General features: G+C 39.0%; 1 protein-coding gene across 3 annotated transcripts in view; it reads left to right on the top strand.

The window, feature by feature from the left end:
* The window catches only part of ZDHHC2 (zinc finger DHHC-type palmitoyltransferase 2), a 134,521-nt gene that overhangs the window by 47,864 nt on the left and 61,754 nt on the right, over positions 1-24,903 (top strand). For all 3 annotated transcript variants that reach the window (XM_063458056.1, XM_063458057.1, XM_063458058.1), the window contains exon 2: positions 3,482-3,508. In XM_063458056.1, the coding sequence (XP_063314126.1) occupies positions 3,482-3,508 (27 nt within the window). The remainder of the gene's footprint in view (positions 1-3,481; positions 3,509-24,903) is intronic.

Here is a 24,903-nt window from a genome sequence, read left to right on the forward strand (position 1 = left end):
CTGACACCCAGACCACTTCATTGAGCTGAAGTGGTCTGGGTGCCTATAGTGGTCCTTTAAAATCCTGTAAACAAACAAAAAAAAGAATAAACTTGACTGTGAAACTCCCACTACATGCACGTGCTCTGAGCTGTGTTTGGGAGAGAGGGAGGGACGGCAGTGGCGGCTCTAGACTTGGCGAGGCCTTAGGCGAAACTCATACATGAGGCCCCCACTAACACTGTTATTGAAAAAATAAATAGCAGTTGACTTGTGTGTGTATAAGAAGCTGTAGATATATTGAAGGGGGAGCTTGCAGCACTGGATATAGAGAGCTAGTCTCTGTATACATCATTGCATTGTCTACCTGAGTGTGCCTGAGAGTGTGTGTCTGTATGTATGTTTCTCTGAGCATGTGTATGTTTGTGTACTGCCTGTGGCCTTTGGCATTGTGTGCGCAGAGTGGTGCTCGTGTGTGCGGAGAGTGGTGCCTGTGTGTTTGGAGTGAGTGACATTGTGTATGGAATGGGGGACAATGTGTATGGAGGGGTGACAATGTGCATGGTGGGGGTGCCAGTGTGTGCGGAGAGTGATGTCAGTGTGTGCAGAGAGAGGTGACAGTGTGTGAGAGGGAGAGTGACAGAGTGAGAGTGTGAGGGTGACCGAGTGAAAGGGGGGTGACCTAGTGTGAGAGGGGAGAGACCTAGTGTGAGAGGGAGGGTGACCAGGGCCGTCTTTAGTGTGGGGCAAACGGCCCCTATGGACTGGGCGGTGCGGCTCCCGCACACTGAGGAGGTATGTGTCAGCAGGGGCCCGGCCGGGCGCTGTGGCGCTTAAACAGCGCGACCGGGCCCATTCCTGTTCTGCAGCCGGCTGGGAGGAAGTGACGTCACTTCCTCCCACCGGATATAATAGCCGCGCGGGAGGAGGAAGGCAGGGAGGAGGGGAGTTCCAGAGGAGAACTCCCATCTGCCTCAGCCTGCCACTGTACCAGGGAAACCACCCTCCAGGAAAAGGGGAGAACCTGGAGGGTGGCTAAATGTATGTCAGAATGTCTGTGTGTGTGCGTCAGTATGTCTGTGTGTCAGTATGTCTGTGTGTTTGTGTGTGTGTCAGTATGTCTGTGTGTTTGTGTGTGTGTCAGTATGTCTCTGTGTGTGTATATGTCTGTGTGTGTCTGTATGTGTGTGTGTCTGTATGTGTGTGTGTCAGTATGTCTGTGTGTGTGTCAGTATGTCTGTCAGTGTGTGTGTGTGTGTGTGTGTGTGTGTCAGTATGTCTGCCAGGATATATTTGTGTGTCAGTGTATGTGTTAGTATGTATCTGTGAATGTTTTAATGTCTTTCTGTGTGTATCTGCCAGTACGTCTGTGTGTGTCAGTATGTCTGTGTGTGTCAGTATGTCTGTGTGTATGTTTGTATGTCTGTGTGTGTGTATGTCAGTATGTCTGTGTGTGTGTGTGTCAATGCGTCTGTCAGTGTATGTGTTTGTTTGTGTGTGTGTCAGTATATCTGTTAGTGTATGTGTCTGTGTATGTATGTATGTCTGTGTGTGTGTGTGTCAGTGACTGTGTGTGTCAGTATGTATCTGTGAATGTTTTAATGTCTGTCTGTGTGTGTATGTGCCAGTACGCCTGTCAGTGTAATTGCGGGTTGGGCGTAATTGGGTGAGGCGGTGGAAGGGGCAGGGCCCAGGGGGCCCAAGAAAATGCATTGCCCAGGGTCCTAATCATATTATAGACGGCCCTGAGGGTGACATAGTGTAGGGGGGGTGACAGAGTGAGAGTGGGGTGACAGAGTGAGAGGGAGGAAGAGATTGTGTAAGTGGTTGACAGAGTGAGAGGGGGGTGGCATAGTGTGAGAGGGAGGATGACATAGTGTGAGGGGGGTGACAGAGTAAGAGGGGGGTGACAGAGTAAGAGGGGGGTGACAGAGTGAGAGGGGGGTGACAGAGTGAGAGGGGGATGACATAGTGTGAAGGGGTGACATAGTGTGAGAGGGTGACAGGGTGAGGTGACAGAGTAAGGAGGGGTGACAGGGTGAGAGGGGTGACAGAGTAAGATGGGGTAAAGAGGTGAGAGGAGGGTGACAGAGTAAGAGGGGGTGACAAAGTAAGAGGGGGTGTGGGGCGTGACAGGGTGATGACAGGGTGAGAGGGGTGACAGGGTGAGTGACAGAGTAAGGGGGGGGTGGCAGGGGGATGACAGTGTGAGAGGGGGTTGACAGTGTGAGAGGGGGTTGACAGTGTGAGAGGGGGTTGACAGTGTGAGAGGGGGTTGACAGTGTGAGAGGGGGATGACAGTGTGAGAGGGGGGTGAAAGAATAAGAGAGGGTGACCTAGTGTGAGGCGGTGACATGGCGTGAGGGGGTGACATGGTGTGTGGGGAGTGACAGGGTGAGGTGACAGAGTAAGGGCACAGAGTATAGGGGGTGACAGTGTAAGAGGGTTGAAGAGGTGAGAGGGGGTGACAGTGTTAGGGCGGTGACAGGATGTGAAGGGGGGTGACAGTGTTAGGGGGGTGACAGAATGAGAGGGGGTGACAGGATGTTTATGGGGTGACAGTGTTAGGGGGGTGACAGTGTTAGGGGGGTGACAGGATGTATAGGGGGTGACAGTGTTAGGGGGTGACAAGATGTTGGGGGGTGACAGGATGTTAAGGGGGTGACAGTGTTAAGGGGGTGACAGTGTGAAAGTGTGGGGGTGACAGTGTGACAGCCACTAGAGGCGCATCTGCGACGCTGGAGGCACATTTCACCTCCATCGCGCAGAGCTTTCATAGGAAAGCATTGAGAAATGCTTTCCTACGGACACTTTGAATGTGCGCACGGCACTTGCCACGCATGCGCATTCGGCTGCGCTGGAATAAGGTAAGCTGCTGAAGGGGTTTTAACCCCTTTAGCGCCACGGGAGGGGGACCCTAAGGGTGGGGGCACCTTCAGGGCTCTATAGTTACAGGAAAAACCACTTTGTTTTCCTGACGCTATAGTGATACTTTAAGCTAGCAAAATTATAAGCTTAAAATCTGTGATATCATTGAATAGTGTTTATTCACCACACATACCAAATTGTAGTGAATTAAAGTCCAAATTGCAAAATTTGAAAAAGCCAAGCTCTTACTCTGGCTTAGTTGGAAACATTTTCCAAGTTAGAGTTTTTTTAATTAACAAATGTTTGCAAAATGGTTATCAATTCACTACAAATCAGTCTTTAGTGAATAAACTCTTTACTGGTTTTATATTGAACATTAGTTATTTTGATGTCTATGTTGGCTTATTTTTGTTTCAGATTGTTGTGTGTTACCAAGGTTGTTTCCAGAGATAACAATTACATAATTGCTTTTTTGTTTCACCTCATGTGCTCATTATTGACCTGTAACGTTATGTCTGTAAAATGTTCTTAAATTATTGACAAAAAAGGGAATGGCAAGCCTTTAATAAATCATAATTTGCCTCTGGGATTAGAAACACTGAATGATTCGTTGCTTTTCTTTTTGTCTTCACAGTGTCCATGGAAAATATTGGCGAGAAGGGTAAGTAATAAATTTTGTCTAAAGACTGTTAAATGCAAGTGTTTTTATCAATACATCCTATTGGAGTTCAATCTTCTGCTTCAATACTCTAACAGATATGTTTGAAAGCATCAGGTTTGGTTGAAATTCTTTTTGAAATGTAATCTTTGTTCCCTAGAGGTTGTATCCTCAGGGCAGGATTAAGAGCCCATTGGGCCTGGTGCTGGCAGTTATGATGGGCCTAATTACAGAATCTTATCGACAGAAAACCCTAAAATAGTCATACCTCCCAAGCATCATGTATCTGGTGTAGGTGGTGCTGGAGGGAAACTGATATAGCTATCAGAAAACACATGCCCTATGCTAATCTCTCGCTTTCATCTTTCAAGTAAATCCATACCCCCTAACAGCAGTGTCTGGTAAAGCAGGATTTCGGTGGGTGGGGTAAAATGGTGGTCCACTGATGTGAATCACGTAACCATAACCGCCCAAAGGGAAAACATGCCCAAAATGGGGGGGGAGGGGGGGTCTGCACAAAGAATTAGATAGTTAGCCTGGCGTGAATGCATGTCAGGCTGCCTGCCAATCATGCAGGATGACCAACCAAGGGCATACTGTGCAGACAGCACCATGAACTTGGTATGAATAGGATGGTATAATATGATGGGCTAGATCAATGCTTTCTAAGCACTCGCCGGTCCACTTCTTTCCTAACCGTCTTACTAGCAGGCAGAAGCTCCTGTTATACAGTCTGGGACAGAGAGAGTGTATGTAGGGAGTGTAGAAGAAAGGGGAAATGCCACAGTGTTAGAGAGACTGAAGCAGCAAGAGCAAAGTCATCTTTACCTTAACTAATTTCATTGTCAGCCAGTCCACACCAGTTTTGTTCCCTTACATCCCTTTTAAGTTTCCATACTTAAGCAAGAGTAGTAAAAGAAAAATCAATGTGCCTATTCCATAGACATGAGCCTGGAGCTGCGGCTCCATAAGCCGCTATGTTCATCTGGCCCTGAGTGTCCTGATTGAGATTTCTTCAATGTTTTGTATGTTTGGAGAGAAAGGAATTTTCTTTAAATTACTCAAATTTAACTGATAATAGTTACAAAACACATTTATGTATATAAATGGAAGGAAAGAAATGGAAAATATGTATCTATATCGGATAGCATCATGCTAAACATTTTCCTTTATCATATATATTTTTTACCTGTGATAAGGTCTGTATAATATACATGTTATGTATAATGGATAGCATTCAATGTTCAACAGCCTGCCTACCCCCATCAGACTCTTCCCCAGTCTAAAAACCCACCTGTTTAGAAAAGTCTATGGCCTCCCAGAGTAGTTTCTATATCACATATATGTCTCCTGCGCTCACCTAAAGCACCACACTCCACTCTCACCTCCAGTTCTGCTACTTTTCCACTTTTTTTGTTTGTTGTCCACCTTGCTTCCCTATTGTGTTTTTATACCCCATCTCCTCTAGATCTTTTGAGCAGGTTCTTCATCTACTTATTGTTCCTGTAACATATTGTAATTGTCTCATTTATTGTTAATTTTCCTCCTTTTATAATATTGTAAAATTCTGCGGAGTAAGTCTGTGCTATTTAAATACCAATAATAATAACATACGTGCATTGCAAAGGAATATATTTAAACACTCAATTCCCAGGATTCCCCAGAATTAATATCATGTTGACTTATGTCCTATCCAACTTACTCTTCAATATACATTTAAAAAAAAAAGTGATCATCACAAGAAAATAGGTTAGCACATGTTGCAAGTGATTTCTGTGTTCTATTAAGTGTTTTAATTTCCGAGGAAATTATGGTTCCCTTTTTACAGTAAACATTTCTACATGTTGATGACACAAGCGGATGTTGCAAGACTATATGTCAGTGACACAGCAATATTCTATTTTAGTATTAGGTTGAGGGCAACAAGGTACTATTGGGAAATTACATGATTAATTATGTAACTCACAAAAAAGTGACCTAAATTATACCAAAATGATTAGGCAGCACACAGATAGTTTATAACTTTTAATAAAGGGCTATATAACTTTTCATACCAGGTTTGGTTTGTCAGTGAAGCACAGCAAGTGATTAAAAGTAAATGTCAGATCATTATTAAAGGGACACTATAGGCACCCAGATCACTATATCTCATTGAAGTAGTCTGGGTGCACTGTCCCTGTCCCTCTTATTCCTGTAACTTAAAACATTGCAGTTCCAGAGAAACTGCAATAATTACATTGCAGTACTAAGACAAACTCTTGTGGCTTTCCTGTGGGTAGGGCCTAATGTGCTCGCAACGTTCTCCATGCATGTGCATAATGATTCTCATCGGATGATGGCGAAGGAGGCAGAGTAAGCAATCTAAGTTAGATGGAGCGGTGAAGGAGGGGGAACCAGAGGGCACTATAGTGATTTGAATACAACTTTGTATTCCTAACACTATAGAATCCCTTTAAGTGGCCACCTCCATACAAACATGTTTTTGAAAGTGCTTAATAAATAAGAAATATAGCTGGTTTTAAATTAACTCCACCTGGTCCCTTTAAAAAAAAAAAAAAGAGTAATATAGACACTTCCTTACAAACTTGGAGAGTTATTCCTATTACTTCTACCTACCTCTCCGTTCTGTGACAGGTGGCAGAAATGACCTGCAGGCCGGTATTTTGAGACTCCTGCTCAAGATTCATGTGTATGCTGCTTCGTTTCTGTTGCAGTATGAATAACAATAGTTAGATGCCACTGTAGCTCCTTTCTGTACCTCTACAACTCTGTTCTGCGGCTGACAAACCTACTAGCTTGAATTGCCTTCATACTAGCAGAGACAGTCTTCACTATAGCATTGCTTTTTCTCAATTCACAGTGTCGGTATGCACAAGTCTGTTTTATGTTTTGTCAGAGATAGCAATAAAGAAAACCACTAGAGTAGTGTTTAACCCCTTAAGGACCGTGGACGTATGAGGTACGTCTGACAAAAAACGGTCCTTAAGGACCGTGGATGTACCTCATACGTCCACGGCTAATTTGAGCGCTGGAAGCGATTGTGATCTCTTCCAGCTGCTCTATGACTATTGCATGATGCCTCAATGTACAATAGGACCCCCAGGCTGCTAAAAGGTAAAAAGATAAATAACTATATTATACATATATATGTATAATATATTATAAAATAATTTTTATTTTTTTTTATTATAAATTCTTTTATTCTTTTTTCATAACACTTATACAAAAAGACCAACAGACAAAACATGGATTGTTTTACATAATAATAAACATAAAAAACAGGTCAGTATTTCCAACAAACAGACCCAATACATAGTACAACATTGTCTGCGGGGGTAAGCCAGGGAGGGGGGTTGTCTAAACTCAGGCCACTTATTCATTGGGAAACAGCCGATCTTTTTTCGCCCGTTGATTCAGGAAATAGTTTCTAAATTATTAACCCAACTTTGCCATAGATCGAATCTTTTTGGGGAATTCAGATATGGTATACTTAAATCTCTTTCCATCCTCGCCTGGAGGTTAATTTGATTTTTAATAACCTCCCAGGGCAGAATTTGATTTGATTTCCAATTCCGTGCCACCACAATTTTAAATGCAATACAGCAGTGAATTATAAAACTTCTTATTGAGTGTGACATATTCGGCCAATGCATATGTAACAGAACTACCTCTGGTTTCCTTTCAAGTTCTATTCCTGTTAAATCTTTAATAAACCTTATCAATCTCACAATTGAAAGCTGAATATTTGAGCAACTCCACCATATGTGGAGGAATGAACCAACCTCTTTTTCACATCTCCAACATCTAGCTGTAACTCCTGGGTATATCTGAGATAATTTACTCGGGACTAAATACCATCTATAAATCACTTTGTAGTGGGTCTCCAATAGATTTAAGCATTGGACCTGACTACGAGTGTTATTTATAGCTTTACACCAGTCTTGGTGTTCCAAAGTACAGCTTAAGTCTTTTTCCCATTTATCCTTCTGTGGAAAACTAGACACTTCTTTAATATTTCTAATTACCTCTATAGCTTTGGCCAGGACTTTAGGTATGGCCTGATTTGAAAATATTAGTTTCACCATAGTAAGTGAATTTCCTATCTTTCTACTAAGATGTATTTGCAAAAAATATTTAAGCCTCAGATAATTAAAGCTCTCTCGTTGAGAGAGGTGATATTTTTGTATAATAGAACTAAAAGACATTATTTTGTCTAAAGATAATATCTGTGACACTTTAATTATACCATGTGCTCTCCAGCTCTCTAAAGACAAATCAGACAAATTGGCTTCTACAATCCTCAGATTTGCCGAATCCATTATTGTAAACTTCAAATCTAGTTTCTTTTTAATTTCCTCCCAAACTGGCAACATTTGGGCCCATATCCTATTGTTGTTAATGTCAATCCCCATTTTATCTAGACTTTTCGTATTCCATATCATACCCTCGGGGGTTTTCAAACCTAGATCTTCCATTTCAATATTGAACCAACTTTCTTCTTTGGCACCCGCTAGTTGGGACCTGTACATATGAGTGATCACATTTGCCCAATACATAACTTTTATATTGGGGAAATTTAGTCCCCCTTCCTTAGTTTTCATTGAGAGAATATTTCTATTAATTCTATTTTTTTTGCTTTTATTGATAAAATTTTCTAGATTATTTTGAAGTAGCGTCAGCCATATTGCTGGGATCTTTAAAGGAATCATTTGGAATACATAATTCCATTTAGGAATAATATAGGAATTAATGACATTCATACAACCCCACCAGGTAATCTGCATATTTCTCCATTCTTTAAGTAAAGAGTTTGTACTTTTTAATAACTTTAAGAAGTTTTCTTCCATCATTCTGTCTAAATTCTTAGTAATAGCTATACCTAAGCAATCGAATTTCTGGGACGCCCATGTAAATGAGTATTTATTACTAATTTCTTCCCTTACTTTCTTGTCCAATTCAATGCCCATAACAACAGTTTTTTCGTTATTTAACTTGTAATTGGCTAGATAGCTATACTTTCTGACTTCCTCCATTAAATGTTGCAAAGAGCTGATTGGGTCAGTAATTGATAGCAGAATATCATCCGCATACAGGCTGATTTTAAATTCTTTATCCCTTATTTTGTAGCCTTTTATGTCTTCATTATTCCTAATATTTTCCGCTAGGGATTCTATGGAGAGGATATATAACAAAGGGGAGAGCGGGCAACCTTGTCTCACCCCGTTATTTATATATACCCAGTCTGAGCAGACATTTGGGCCTACTATTCTAGTTGAAGGGTTTTTATATACAGACATAATGCCTCTTAGCATCCAGCCTTCTATTCCATATGCTTCTAGAGATAATTCTAAGAACTTCCAATTCAGCCTATCAAAGGCTTTTTCTGCGTCGACTGCTAAAGTCATAAGGGGAATATGTTTCTTGTTGGCGTTATCTATGATGTCTATAATTCTCCTTGAATTGGAGCCTGCCCATCTCTCTGGTATAAAGCCAACTTGATCATTATGTATTAGGATTCTAATAATACTCTTAAGACGGTCTGCTAGAATGGATGAAAATATTTTTACATCAGAATTGATTAAAGAAATGGGCCGATAACTGGACATGGCAGTTGGATCTTTTCCCTGTTTCAAGATGGGCAGCATATTTGCTCTTGTCATCTCTTCCGGGAAGCTGCCCACTTGCACTGTGTTATTAAATGCTAATGCAAATTGTTTGCTCAGAATAGATTTAAATGTATAAAAAAATAGATTAGAGAATCCATCTGGGCCGGGAGTTTTTTGTTTCTTACTTCTCATTATGGCCCTATTTACCTCCTCCTCTGTGATCTGTTTATTTAGACTCTCCTTCTGAGTCTGATCTATTTTTAGAAGGTTTGTACTAGTCAGGTATTGTTTAATCTTATTTATAGGGGCTTCATCAGTGATATTATATAAAGCTCCGTAGTATTCTCTAAAACAATTACCAATATCTTTTGGATTTGTATAGGTTATTTGATTATGTACAATCTTTAGTATCTGAGCATTGGCCTGTTGTTTCTTCAATTTATTGGATAACATCTTATCTGTCTTATTCCCTCTACAATAAAATCTCAATTTTAGTTTTTTAATATTATTCGCTGTTTTGATATTCAAACATTGTACAATATTATTTTGGACTTCCGTTAGTCTTCTGCCTTTCTCTATTGAGGGTTCTTTTTTATTATCCTCTGTAAGTTTATATTATAAAATAATTAAAGCATTTTATAATATATTATACATATATAATGCATATATATGATTTCATTATAAGTGTACTTTGAGATATATACACAAATATTTCACAATACACTTATAATGAAATCATATATATGCATTATATATGTATAATATATTATAAAATGCTTTACTTATAATATATTATACATATATAGGAAATAAAAGTGTGTGTGTGTGTGTGTGTATTTATATATGTGAGAGAAAAATAACACAAAAAAACGACAACCCAAAAGGTTGACAAAGCCTGGTGGTAGAATTAGTGCATGGAAAGTGTTAAAATACCACCATCTAAAATACCCTAGGGTGTCTACTTTTCAAAAATATATGGTGCGATGCAGGTAAATTACATTGGTCGGCTTTAAAAATGTCCCAAATAGGACATGGGTGCATGATGACCAGATGTGAAAATTCCAAGTTGGAAAACTGGAATGCGCACCCTCCATAAAAGGTATTTTAGCCCCCAGAGAACCCGACACACCTACAATGGGGGTATCACTGTACTCAGGAGATATTGCTAAAGAAATATTGGGGTGTTCTTTGGCAGTAACCCTTAAAGTTCTCAGTATATGTAATCTTAAATTGCTATGTGTGTCAAAAAAATCACCAATTTTTATTATTATTTTTTTTAATTTGGCATAGATTGGTGGTAAAATGGTTGCATGAAAAGAGTCAAAATACCCCAAGTTTAATACCTTAGGTTGTCTTGTTTTAATAAATATTTACATGAGAAGGGTTATTCAGGGATTCCTTACAGATATCAGTGTTACAATGTAACTTGCGTTAATTTTAAAAACAAATGGGTGGGGGGATAGGTAAAGGGTTATTCAGGGATTATTCAGGGATTCCTGACAAATATCAGTGTTACAATGTAACTTGCGTTAATTTTTTTTTTTTTTTAATTCTTTATTTTTGCATGTGCATATGAGTTACAGACAATCTTGCAGGGCCACAACAGCAACTGCAGGTATATTCATGGCATTAAAAGACAGAACAATGAGTGAGCGCTAGATAACACAGTAGGCAGCAACTTGATAAGGGAATCCCTCAAAAACCCTTAAGGGAGATACAACAAAAAGAAAAAAACAATAAAAGCTGCGCCTAGTAACAGTAAAATAAATAGTCCAAATAAAATAAATGGATAGAAAGGAGAAAGTCTTATCTAAGAGTGTCTCGTGCAGTCGTCTAGTACGGCAATATTCAGTCTGCAACGATTGTCCTCATTTGATTCTTCCTTGTAAATCCACTCATATGTAGGAGACAAAAGGGTATATACAGGAAGCCGGATAGTGTAGTAAGTTAAAATATAAGTAAATAAAATATATAAAACTTGTGAATGCAAACTCACATTTGAGAGAGCTAAAACCTGCTCAGGTGGGAAGGGCGTTCAGCGGTATAATCCCCGCTTATGGGATATACAGTAGGTATCCTTCGTCTGTGGAAAATTTTCTCCGTTCTTGATATGATTAGCACTCGGGTAGAGAGAAACAACCAATAGTGCACACTGGATAAAAAGCTAATTTGTAAAATAAAGAAATAAAATGGGTACTCACAAGGGGGGAGCAGAACAGCTGCTCTCTATTGATAGCGCTGGTGGTATTATCCCCACCTAGGATTACTTGGAGTCCGGAGTGATGATTAAAATGCCAGGTAAAAAGTAGATAAATATGTATTAAAAAATACAATTAAAAGTAACAAAATATACTTTAATATTTAAAATACATAATATTATAACCATAAACGCGTTTCGCCAATACGGCGTTATCAATATGGGAAAAAAGAACCTGATACCTGGCAGAAAGAGCATTAAATAGCAAATACAAAACTTTAGAATTGGCGCCAAATAGCAATAAAAGAGCATTTTTGGCGCCAATTTTAAAGTTTTGTATTTGCTTTAGAATTGGCGCCAAATAGCAATAAAAGAGCATTTTTGGCGCCAATTTTAAAGTTTTGTATTTGCTATTTAATGCTCTTTCTGCCAGGTATCAGGTTCTTTTTTCCCATATTGATAACGCCGTATTGGCGAAACGCGTTTATGGTTATAATATTATGTATTTTAAATATTAAAGTATATTTTGTTACTTTTAATTGTATTTTTTAATACATATTTATCTACTTTTTACCTGGCATTTTAATCATCACTCCGGACTCCAAGTAATCCTAGGTGGGGATAATACCACCAGCGCTATCAATAGAGAGCAGCTGTTCTGCTCCCCCCTTGTGAGTACCCATTTTATTTCTTTATTTTACAAATTAGCTTTTTATCCAGTGTGCACTATTGGTTGTTTCTCTCTACCCGAGTGCCTATCGTATCAAGAACGGAGAAAATTTTCCACAGACGAAGGATACCTACTGTATATCCCATAAGCGGGGATTATACCGCTGAACGCCCTTCCCACCTGAGCAGGTTTTAGCTCTCTCAAATGTGAGTTTGCATTCACAAGTTTTATATATTTTATTTACTTATATTTTAACTTACTACACTATCCGGCTTCCTGTATATACCCTTTTGTCTCCTACATATGAGTGGATTTACAAGGAAGAATCAAATGAGGACAATCGTTGCAGACTGAATATTGCCGTACTAGACGACTGCACGAGACACTCTTAGATAAGACTTTCTCCTTTCTATCCATTTATTTTATTTGGACTATTTATTTTACTGTTACTAGGCGCAGCTTTTATTGTTTTTTTCTTTATATTCATGGCATTACAATGAGTGGCATTCAGAAACAGCCCATTTTTATATGAAGTAGCAAGTTTGGTTACATTTTAGACAGATATATGACATTCCTAGGTACATCTAGGATTGGTTCTCTAGTTAGTGGATTCTCAGATAATAGTTATGCTAGGACGACAGTTTAATCATCTTATCATTAGGCTTTGACATTCGTTATGGTACAGTGTTAAAGTAGATTACACACTCTGATTGGGGCTGTCGCTTTTAAACGTGTTATGCAGGATAGTACACAGAATAGGCTATAGGGAAAGCTCTGTATTAACGTAAAATAGGCATATGAGTTATGGAGCAGAATTCCCCATAGGTTTTAACTCGTTTAGATCTAAGCTAGTCTGGACATATATGGTATTTTCATGTTACATCCGATATATTACCAGTGGCTTCTCACCCCACCATCCCCCTTGTGAACAGGTTTGGAATCAAATGGAAGCAGCAATGTCGGCATACACTCGTGTGAGTCCAGTTAAGATAGAGAGAAACCTTAACGGATGTGAGCGCCTAGCCCATAGTGTCCTGGTCTCCCTACTGTCAGCCGATGCTTCTTAGGTGGTGAGTGGAGGCCCCCTTTGCCGGTCTGTGCCGCTTTGATGTGGGTTACAGTCCCTGCAGATCGGCAGTGTGTGGCTTGGGTGGCTCAGCGTGGTTCGGTGTCAGTGAGCTGTGGCTTGGATAGTGGGTCACCTCCGACCGCGTGCTGTCAGGCTGTAGCCGTAGAGGGTGTTTCCAGCGGGACTCTCTTGAGAAGGTGCCATCTCTTGCCGGTGCTGCCCGCAGGTTCATACCTTTCAGGTGGAGCGGTGTAGGCCGCTTCTGGGCCACTCTGCTGGTTTTGGCGCCAGCCTCTTTGGTCTCCGCCATCTTGACTGCTGCGCTTTCTTGTTAGGCACGGGCGGCTCTGCTGCTGCTCCCGGGGTAGTCGGAGCATGCGGGGGTGAGGACCGGGATCACCCCCCCGGTCCATAGGGGGGGGGAACGGGGCCACGTCCCCACGGGTCTGGCTCCTGTCTGAGCACCGATGGGCAGGATAGCGGGGCAGCGGCCGTCTGCCCCACTCACCGCCGGAGTAGGCCTCGTTGGCGCCAGTGAGGAATTCTCCTCCAGGGGACTGAAACCCATCGGGCCAGCCTCACCCTGGGTCCGGTACTCTCCACCCGATGGGTTACACCGTCGTTAGTCAGCTTTGTATGCCAAAATAGACCGACATCGTGGTTTTTTTCCTCGATTAGTTCGGGAGCTGGTCTGACATGCGACCATCTTGCTCGGCGGCCTGGCCCCGCCCCCGTAACTTGCGTTAATTTTGAAAAAAAATGGTGGGGTGGGGGGATAGGTAAAATTTAGGGAATTGACTCCAGTTCAGTAATATATAAGGGATTGCATGCTGCAACCACCTTTTTAAAATCCCACTGTAGATTTTAAATGGGGTTCAAGTCAAGTGACTATGATGGTTACTGTAGAATTGTCCAGGAGGTCTTAGGCAACCAAGCCTTGATGGAATTTGAGGTATTCTTCGGATCATTGTCTTGTTGGAAGGTCTAATGACTTCCAAGCTTCAGCTTCCTCATAGACAGCATGACATTTTCTTCTATCCTGATACTTCAACGAATACATCTTTCCTTCCACACGTTGCAGGTTTCCAGTGTAGGAAAGATGCAAAGCAGCCCCAGAGCGTTACCAAGCCACCACCATGTTACTGTAGGCAGAGTGTTGTTTTGAGTGTTTGCTTCATTCTTCTTCCTCCAGACATGTCACTGACCTGTTGGATTAAAAAATTCCAATTTTGTTTCATCGCTCCACAGAACAGAATCTCAAAACTTTTGTGGCTTAGTTATATAAATTTGAGCATATTTGAGCCGACTTTTCATGTGCATTTAGGTCAGTAGTCGTGGACGTCTTGGAGTTCTGGCATGGAAAAAAAAAGTGTAACTACTGTTCCTTTAACTTTGAACTTGCAAACAATGCTTCTAACGGTATCTCTACTAAAATGTAGTGCCCTCACTATCTTTTTGTATTCTGTTCCTTTGGGAACCATTCTTTTGACTTAGCCATATTTCTAACATGCAGTCAAACGTGACACTCAACAAACAAAGTTCAGGTATTTCAAGTGTTGCAGCTCATGCACATCTGGTGCAACTAATGAAGCCCTTGATTAGTTGCATCAGGTGTGCTTGAGACAACACCTGTTTTGCATATGTGTGCCATTGTGAGAGGCTCTATTTAAAAAGTTTAATAATTTGGAGACTGGAGAAGTCATTATAAGCTGCATTTTCAGCTAAATTTGAGAAAACCACTTGAAGCATCCATTGTGTTGAGCTATTTCAATTGCTTTTATTTGATTTGTTCATTGCAAACAGCTGAAAGTCTGATAAGAAACCTGATGGGGGCTGATTAATTTTGATTACAACTGTAACTCTCTATTTTGGGGTTTCGTTTTTTTGTAAGCTAAATGGTAGTAAGGAGATAACTAATAAAAATCCTCTGAACGTAACATAATTGTACTCAAACTTACACATTGCACCTGATGCTTGCATGCCTGGAGTGCTCCTTTTCAATGTAGCGAGCGATGTAAGTCTAACTCTATATGCATGTAAAAATAGAAAATGAATCCAGGCACTCCAAATGAATTCCAAGAAAAAGGCAATTTATTGGAACCAGCAGCTACAAAGCGACGTTTCAACCCCTAAGGGTCTTTATCAAGCTTGATAAAGACCCTTAGGGGTGTGCCTGGATTCATTTTCTATTTTTACTATTATATTTGGTCCATTTTGGTACTGGGACATATCCAGTGAAGCACCCTGGATTCCTTGGCAAGGGGTGGAGTGCACTTCCATAAATGTTCTACATTTAACTCTATATGCATGTCTGTGTTTTTGTTAAATGTTGTGGGAGTGGGTTTGTACTAAATTGTTTTGTTCCACAAATCATAGAAAATTGACAAATTAACTACAAATCTTAGAAATCTCTGCAGTCCCTTTGGGTTTGGGCAAAGCACTAAGGTTTGGGGATTTACTGTAAATGCAGAAAGCTTTAAATATGAATATTGTTTTTGCATTTGTATTTTATTTTGTAATGCATTATGAAGTAATAAATAATGTGTTGTGTCCAGATTAGCCCCTTCTCCAGGGTAGTGTTTAAGCTGTAATATAAATTGTAGTGATGAAGAACCTGTTGTTTTTTTATTCCCATGATCGGCAATAATCTGCTTAATCTGGTGGTCTGGAGGTTAGCATGCAGATTACAATTTAATATTTTGGGTGCTCCCTTCCTCACAAGGTAGTCTGTAGATTTCTCAATAATAATGTTTTATTTTCTGTACTCAATTCCTGCTAAGAATTTGGTATTTTGTTGCTTCTGAATGTTTTTATGTCATATAGTTTGAGAGTAAAAACAAAAAGTGTACAACAGTCAAAAACACAGTCTGTCATAAATAAAAAATGGAATTATTCTGAACATTTATCAACAATTAACATATTATACACCATGCAATCTCTGCTTTACAATTACCTTTTGTTTCTTAATTTGACAGGTTAATTACTTATTTTCCTAGTTTCAGCATAATAAATGATATACTGTGATTAGCTTTCAGCATATACTAGTCTTTTTGTGTGTGGTTTGCTTTACAAATGGATTTTCATGCACATTCTTAATATCAAGTCCTTTGCATTGATTAATAAATGCAAAATACAATAAATGTTGTGCAAAAGCACTGATTCATGTGTCAAACAATATAAATACATAAATATTCAAACTGATAATTACTATTTAGCAGCTACCACACTGTTATGTGCAATTGCCCCCCAAAACACACAAAAAGCAATCTACTACACGCTTACCATGGACAAGGGGAGGGATATAATCATCTGCTTCCAGGAGGGATAGGACTGCTTGTCCTTCATAGCGGTGACGCACAACAAGTCTACTCTACATTTGAGGGCCATTCCCTGACCTTCTATCCTGACCTGTCCAGGAACACAATGGACAATTGGATCGCTACGACCCCTGACCAAGAAACTCTTGGCTCAGAACATACCCTAACGTTGGGAAAGGCCGAGATGGTTGATCACACCACGGGACACTGGTCACTTGAACGTATCTGAGGCTGCCGAAATACCAGTCACGCTGCCCTACGTGGTCCTGAACAACTTGATCCTGTAGGGCAGACGACTTCCACGTCTTGGGATTCAGCAAGAGTTCGCCCATTAGTGCCAGCAGCCAGACAGGGAGATGCTTCATCCATATCAGTGTCATGAATGCTCTCTTACTCTGGCAAGCTTAATGCCTGAAGATATTGTCCTGTTTAGTTATGTTATACTGGTTTTATCTTTTGTTCCTTAGTTTTTTTGCCAACATGCGCGTCCATGATTCTGATGACCTGCATGGTGCTCCTTTGACCGCACACATTCAGTTCATGCTCCTACACTCCCCTGCCCTAAATGTTTATTCTGAGATGGCTAACGCGACCCATGGGCAGGAGACACACTTAGTTTTGCGTCACAGTTTTTCCCGTCTAATGTCAGCTGTCAGTTACCGAAACCAGACCTTCGCTCATTAATTCATTCAGGTACACTGACATATTTCAAACTGTGTTTCCTTTCACCTATATATTCCAACAAAAAAATGGGCCGTTATATCTATTGCCACACTGTTATACTATGTGTATTTTGCGGATCTTGCTACTGCCTTTGGGGCAAAGCAAGACTGTTCTCTGTGCAAAACCAAAATTAATAAAATCTACTACAAAATCACAGTGGAGCACAATATAATAAAATGAGTGCAATTAATCAAAATGTGATATCACCTCTAAAAAAATATCACTTATCATATCTTTACATCTTTACAATCCGGTGTGTGTGCCTTTAAGAAAAAAATAAATGTAAAAAATTGTGTAAACCCTTTTTTAACTAATATGATTTAAAAGTATTTAAAACGGAACAGTCACATATTTCAGAGCTAAAAAATTCTAGCTCTGGTTATTGGGACTGTTTAGGCGACCACTCCCCTCTTGGTAGGTGTAAATGGATATCCTTGCTTTCCCAGGTGATCCTACAAGTAATCCCAGAATATATAAAAATATATATTGTAATATTGCTTTAAAACTACACACTATGTTAAAAAGATATTGTACTCATAAGCCTAGAGCCTATTCAATGGCTTCTTAGAAAAGGTTAAACATTACCTTATTTTGAGCTCTCCATGGATCTGCACGTGCTGGCCTGGCCTACGAACCACCTGTTTGGCTGACATCATCAGAATTGATAATCTCAGCCAATCCAATGCTTTCCCATGGGGAAATAGAGGAAAATGCTTGCAGGGATTCTTTAAACTCAACAGAACAACTACAGCTCACTGTATTTGTTCTGGTGACTATAGTGTCCCTTTAAGGACCATACCACCTCTCGGATTTACAGGAACTTGATAACCAAAATATTAAAAGTACAAATACTATTTCTGATTAGAGAAATGTATGGGTGGATTGGCGCTATTAGAAATAATGAGAACAGCAACAACCCCCAAGTGCCAAACAAATCACCCAAAGGCACTATACAAATGCAAACAGTGATAAAAAACAAAACAGGAGGGGGGTGTTATATATATAAAACCACAGTAATATACTTATATCTGTGCATAGGTAATTCTGTCAAAGATCTGCCGGATGGATCTAAAAACAAATAATGTACATAGCATAATACTGTATGACAAAACGGTAAATAGATATGGTCTGGTATTGGGTCACTCACGATCTCCAAAGCCTATTGTAGCAGGCCTAGACTGTAACAGCTCTTCATAAAGTCATGCAGACTATGATTTTCAGTGTATTCAACTTTTCGGATTTTCCCCGATCACACCAAAAGCTCCAATAGCCAAGTGGATACGATTAAAGGGATTTATTAAATAAAATAACAATATAACAAAGTGGTAAAATATAGTATATAAAAATACAGGGCACAACGCGTTTCGACTCTAAGTCTTCTTCCAAGGTGCATATGGTCCGGACGATTTCCAACTCTTTAAGTAAGTCCGGTGATGCCGGTTTTCCCGGGCAAATTTTCAATTCACTTCCGTATTGTGACGTCACTTCCGGGTTCCTTCGACGTGACTTGCGTCGGTGACGTCATCACGGATAAGTTCGTGTTCAGTCCTTAACTCTGATACTGCTCTACTTCGGCGCCATCTTTGAAGGTGGCAACTTATTTTATAAAGTCCACTCATTAGTAGGAGAAATTAGAACCATTAACAATCGTTAATCCACATCTTACTGTGCAAATATACAAATCAAAATACAATTAACAGAATATACATCTAGTTCAGAGGTTGTGTCAATATATTCTACAACATAAGTGGAGAACACATGTGTGGAAACGGTTTTACCCAAAAGGTTCTAAAAAATAGATAAAAAAGTTTTTTAAACTAATTTTTAATAAAATTTAGAATAATAAAAAACTTTTTAGAAATATTTAATAAAAAAGGTGCAAAGGGAAATAATGGTACAGAGGGAAAAACTTATATATAGAGGCTTGAAGGGCTAATCTACTAAATAAGGGCTGCCATCTCGAAGTCCACGTTGAGTCCACCCGGAGTCAATGTCTCCAGATCAAAGATCCATCTCATTTCGCTACGACTCAACGTGGACTCGATTTGGCCTCCCCTCCAATGGGGTTTGATGGTCTGGATCCCATAGAAATTTAGCCCTGCAGGATTCCCGCCATGGACATTCAAAAAATGTGAGGAAACACTGTGTTTTAAAAAACCTCTCCTTATGTTGTAGATGTGCTCACGTATCCTTATTTTTAAATTCCTCGCTGTTTTCCCCACATATTGGAGTCCACAGGGACATGTGAGCAAATACACCACATTTTTGGTATGGCAAGTAATAAAAGAGTTCATTTTAAAATTAACAGAGCCAATCCTCGATTTAAAGACTTCTATTCTTTTGGGTTTCTTTTCAATATTTTTGCAGCCCATACATTCCCCACAATAATGGAAACCTTTCTGTAGAGCTCTATGGGAGGTTAAGAAATTCTCTTTGGGCTTAAGTAATTCTAAATGACTCGAAGTTAATTTCTGCTTAAGATTACAGGCTCCTCTAAAAATCAATCTGGGTCTGTCATTGATGTAGATATTGATATTTCTAATAGCGCCAATCCACCCATACATTTCTCTAATCAGAAATAGTATTTGTATTTTGTTATTGTTTAAATCACCAGGGTGAGGGCAGCTAGACCATTATGGACATCTTTGAAAAAAGAGCAAAGATGCAAAGATGGACAGATGACATTTTTCAGGAAATAGAGGTTGAAACCCCAGAAAAATATAAAATTACTGATAATCTGAAAGAAATGAGTATATTATTGGAAAAACTGTTAACTAAAGAGTTAAAAATTAAGTGGGAGGTATTCACGATGGAAAAATATCTGAGTGACCAAATAACTCCTAGAGGTCTCCGCTTCACTAAATATCCCACGTTTGATCGGGATGACAAAAGATTCATGGACATATGGGAAAAGGCTTTGGAGTCTTTTTCGATAACCATGATGCAGATTATAGTAGAACAAAGGAAAAGAAACCTAGACGTTTTAGACAAAATTATTAAAGAAATTCGTGAAAAATTGGAACCAAATATTGGAACCAGGGATTTTGAATTAATCACCGATCCGATTATTGGGAAATTAGACAAGTTGGAATCAATCATTATTACTAATAAAAAGAAAAAATATCAACGAGATATTAATGATTATGCCACCAATAATGTCAGAAAAAAGCCTAGAGACAATTTTAATCAAGGGAATTTTAGAGCAAGAGAAAATAACCAACAAAGGGAAAGAAAACACTACACAAATAACTATGTCCCTAATCAAACACATAATAGACCATCAAAGACACATAACTCCTCGTCAGAATGGACAGAAGTTAAAAGACAGAAACTAAGGGAAGGAGCTCACCGATATGGTGAACATCAGAGTTTCAATACTCAAATGGCCCCCCCAAGTTATGGTTTTAAAAAGAGGTATCCATATAATCATAGGAACAAAGACTCTGACTCTAACCAGAGGTTCCCAATTAGAGAAATTAGAGATATTCCTACATCTAACCGGTTTGAACCCCTGAGCCAGTTAGAAAAAAAGAGGAGTGAACCTTTTTTAGAGGAGCGTTGGGACGAGTTGAGAGAAAAAACTCCGGTCCCTACCAAAAGAAGATACAGAGAGGTAGAAGAAGGGGAAATAGGGGAGGAAAAAGATTGGAGAGACCCAAGAGGGAAAGTAATGAGGAGATAAAAATCTTTAATCTTTCCAAAAAATTTTTAAATAACGACCAAATAAAAATCTTGGGAAAGGGTTTCAAATTTGTCCCGAGTTGCAATGTTGACCAATTTGACGCATATACAGATATTAATCGATTTATGAGAAAGCTATGTATAAAAAAGTTTTTTGATAAAAAACCCAATATAGGAAACCCCAGTACCACAGAAACTGGGGAATTTTGTACATACAGGTTTAAAAGCCCCCTCTACCTTTTACCCTATCCATCTAAAATCTAACCCAATGAAGGTCTTTGAAAAAGCATGTGTCAAAGACATAAAAAAGATAAAAGCCAATAAGAAGAATAATCTCACCAAATTAGAATTATTGGCAATACAAAATTTACGGAAAGACCCTGAAATAGTGATTAAACCCGCGGACAAGGGTGGTGGGGTAGTGGTGATGGATAGGGATAAATATGTGGAAGAAATTAACCGACAACTCGAAGACAAAGATACTTATGTCAAATTAAATAAAAATCCCCAGCAAGACATTCAAAAAACATTTATAAATTATTTGGATCAAGGCCTTCTAAAGGGAATCCTCAACAAAAAAGAGTATGACTATTTGAATATTAGGTCCCCAAAAATTCCAGTGATCTATGTATTACCGAAACTTCACAAAGACGCTAGGAATCCCCCGGGGAGACCGATAGTCTCTGGAGTGGGTTCACTTTTGTCCAACTTATCTAAATACATAGATACCCTCCTTCAACCTTTAGTAAAAGAAAACCCCTCATATCTAAAGGACTCTATGAGCCTGTTAAAAATATTAAAAGATTTTAGATGGAAGAGTGACTTTGCACTCATCACCTGCGATGTCACTAGTTTATACACCTGTATTGACCATGACATTGGGTGTAAGGCAAATTATTCATTTTTAGAAATATCTGGTCTGTACCCTAAAGAACAAATAGAATTTGTCATGGAGGGAATCTCCCTAATTCTCCGGAATAATTTTTTCTGGTTCGAGGGAGACTATTATCTGCAACGCCGGGGGAACGCTATGGGGACCAGGTTCGCACCCAGTTATGCAAATTTATTCATGGCCTACTGGGAAATTTTTTTTGTTTATTCCCAGCATGACTGGAGTGCGAACCTGGTCCTATATAGACGGTATATATTCCAAATTATATTTTTATAATTTGGAGAGGAGGCTACTCTACGTTTTTGGAATTTTTTAATTTCCTCAATTCAAATGAGTGGAATATAAAGTTGACCCAAGAATATAGTCAACAAAAAATTAATTTTTTGGATTTGGAGATTTTTGTTAAAAATGACATCATAGAAACCTGTACCTTCTTCAAACCAGTAGACGTTAATGGATATATTCATAAAGAGAGCTGCCATTTTCGCCCATGGCTAGACAATATACCAAGAGGCCAGTTTCTACGCATGAGGCGAAATTGTACAGAAATAGGAAATTTTGACTCTCAAACTCAAATTCTAAAACAACAATTTGTAAGTAGGGGATATTGTGACAGTCTTCTGGATCAGGAGATAAAACAAGTTAGGGACATGGAAAGAGACACTTTATTGGAATATAAACCCAAAACATTATTAGAGAAGAAAGATGACAAAATACCTATCATATGTAACTATAATCAAGACCATGGGAAATTAAAAATAATTTTTAACAAACATTGGCACATCCTGCAACAGGATGAAGAAATTCTACCCTACATCAATGACAGACCCAGATTAATTTTTAGAGGAGCCTGTAATCTTAAGCAGAAATGAACTTCGAGTCATTTAGAATTACTTAAGCCCAAAGAGAATTTCTTAACCTCCCATAGAGCTCTACAGAAAGGTTTCCATTATTGTGGGGAATGTATGGGCTGCAAAAATATTGAAAAGAAACCCAAAAGAATAGAAGTCTTTAAATCGAGGATTGGCTCTGTTAATTTTAAAATTAACTCTTTTATTACTTGCCATACCAAAAATGTGGTGTATTTGCTCACATGTCCCTGTGGACTCCAATATGTGGGGAAAACAGCGAGGAATTTAAAAATAAGGATACGTGAGCACATCTACAACATAAGGAGAGGTTTTTTAAAACACAGTGTTTCCTAACATTTTTTGAATGTCCATGGCAGGAATCCTGCAGGGCTAAATTTCTATGGGATCCAGACCATCAAACCCCATTGGAGGGGAGGCCAAATCGAGTCCACGTTGAGTCGTAGCGAAATGAGATGGATCTTTGATCTGGAGACATTGACTCTGGGTGGACTCAACGTGGACTTCGAGATGGCAGCCCTTATTTAGTAGATTAGCCCTTCAAGCCTCTATATATATGTTTTTCCCTCTGTACCATTCTTTCCCTTTGCACCTTTTTTATTAAATATTTCTAAAAAAAAATTTATTATTCTAAATTTTATTAAAAATTAGTTTAAAAAACTTTTTTATCTATTTTTTAGAACCTTTTGGGTAAAACCGTTTCCACACATGTGTTCTCCACTTATGTTGTAGAATATATTGACACAACCTCTGAACTAGATGTATATTCTGTTAATTGTATTTTGATTTGTATATTTGCACAGTAAGATGTGGAGTAACGATTGTTAATGGTTCATCACCGACGCAAGTCACGTCGAAGGAACCCGGAAGTGACGTCACAATACGGAAGTGAATTGAAAATTTGCCCGGGAAAACCGGCATCACCGGACTTACTTAAAGAGTTGGAAATCGTCCGGACCATATGCACCTTGGAAGAAGACTTAGAGTCGAAACGCGTTGTGCCCTGTATTTTTATATACTATCTTTTACCACTTTGTTATATTGTTATTTTATTTAATAAATCCCTTTAATCGTATCCACTTGGCTATTGGAGCTTTTGGTGTGATCGGGGAAAATCCGAAAAGTTGAATACACTGAAAATCATAGTCTGCATGACTTTATGAAGAGCTGTTACAGTCTAAGCTTGCTACAATAGGCTTTGGAGATCGTGAGTGACCCAATACCAGACCATATCTATTTACCGTTTTGTCATACAGTATTATGCTATGTACATTATTTGTTTTTAGATCCATCCGGCAGATCTTTGACAGAATTACCTATACACAGATATAAGTATATTACTGTGGTTTTATATATATAGCACCCCCTCCTGTTTTTTTTTTTATCACTGTTAAAATATTAAAAGTGTATACTTTATTTCAACAAAAAAATTTAAAATAACAAATATATATAAAATATATATTACAGACTCCCAGAATCACATTTTGACAATGTGGCTTCCTTAGTCTGGTTAAATAAAGTAACTTGCCATCGTTCCTGTATTTATATCCCTTTCATCATTAGTAAAATACTTTTGGCTATGTTCGCAAGCTTTTCTCCCATTATTTCCAAGAGAACACTGGGTTCTAAGCCTCCCTCTCATATTGCACCCTTTCTCAATGTCATCAATGTGTCGCATCTCTTACGGTATACGCGGTCTTCATCTCAAAGCTGTCTCCACCTTCTTCATGCAATCCAGCATGTCTCTTTGCATTTCACTGATAGCGGAAGTGGAATTTTTCATTCCGCTTTCGTGTTATTAAGTATAAATCGTCTTTTACATCAGTTACTTAGAGTCCATATATAAAGCAGATAGGAAAACAAATATGAGGAGAGTATATTATTTACTTTCCTATATCATAATTATAGGGTGATAGAAAATAACTAAAGCTGTTGTAAAGTCTCAAAGAGTGACTTTATGAATATAATCCCAATAATAAAACAGAATTTATTACAGATTAATATAATAATAATGGATATGATTAATAAATAATTGGGCCCTGCCCAATGAGCTTACATGCTAGAGGGAGTGGGGTATAGTGAGACAAAAGGTAAGGGTAGGGTAGAAAAGTATGTTGCTAGGATAGTATTCACTGAGGGCTCGGTGTTGTTTTGATGACAGTTGCAGGAGAGAATTCAGGATGCGGAGAGAGAAAACTGTTCAAAGTTTAGTTTATATGCTTTCCTAAAAAAGTAAGTTTTCAAAGAGTTTTTGAAGGAGTGGAGATTGGATGAAAGTCTAACAGAGAGGGGAAGGGCGTTCCATAGGAATGGTGCAACCCTAGAGAAGTCTTTAAGGCGAGCATCAGAGGTAGGAGTACGAACAGAGGTTAGA

The sequence above is a fragment of the Pelobates fuscus genome, chromosome 6 (assembly GCF_036172605.1).
Source record: "Pelobates fuscus isolate aPelFus1 chromosome 6, aPelFus1.pri, whole genome shotgun sequence".
NCBI lineage: Eukaryota > Metazoa > Chordata > Amphibia > Anura > Pelobatidae > Pelobates > Pelobates fuscus.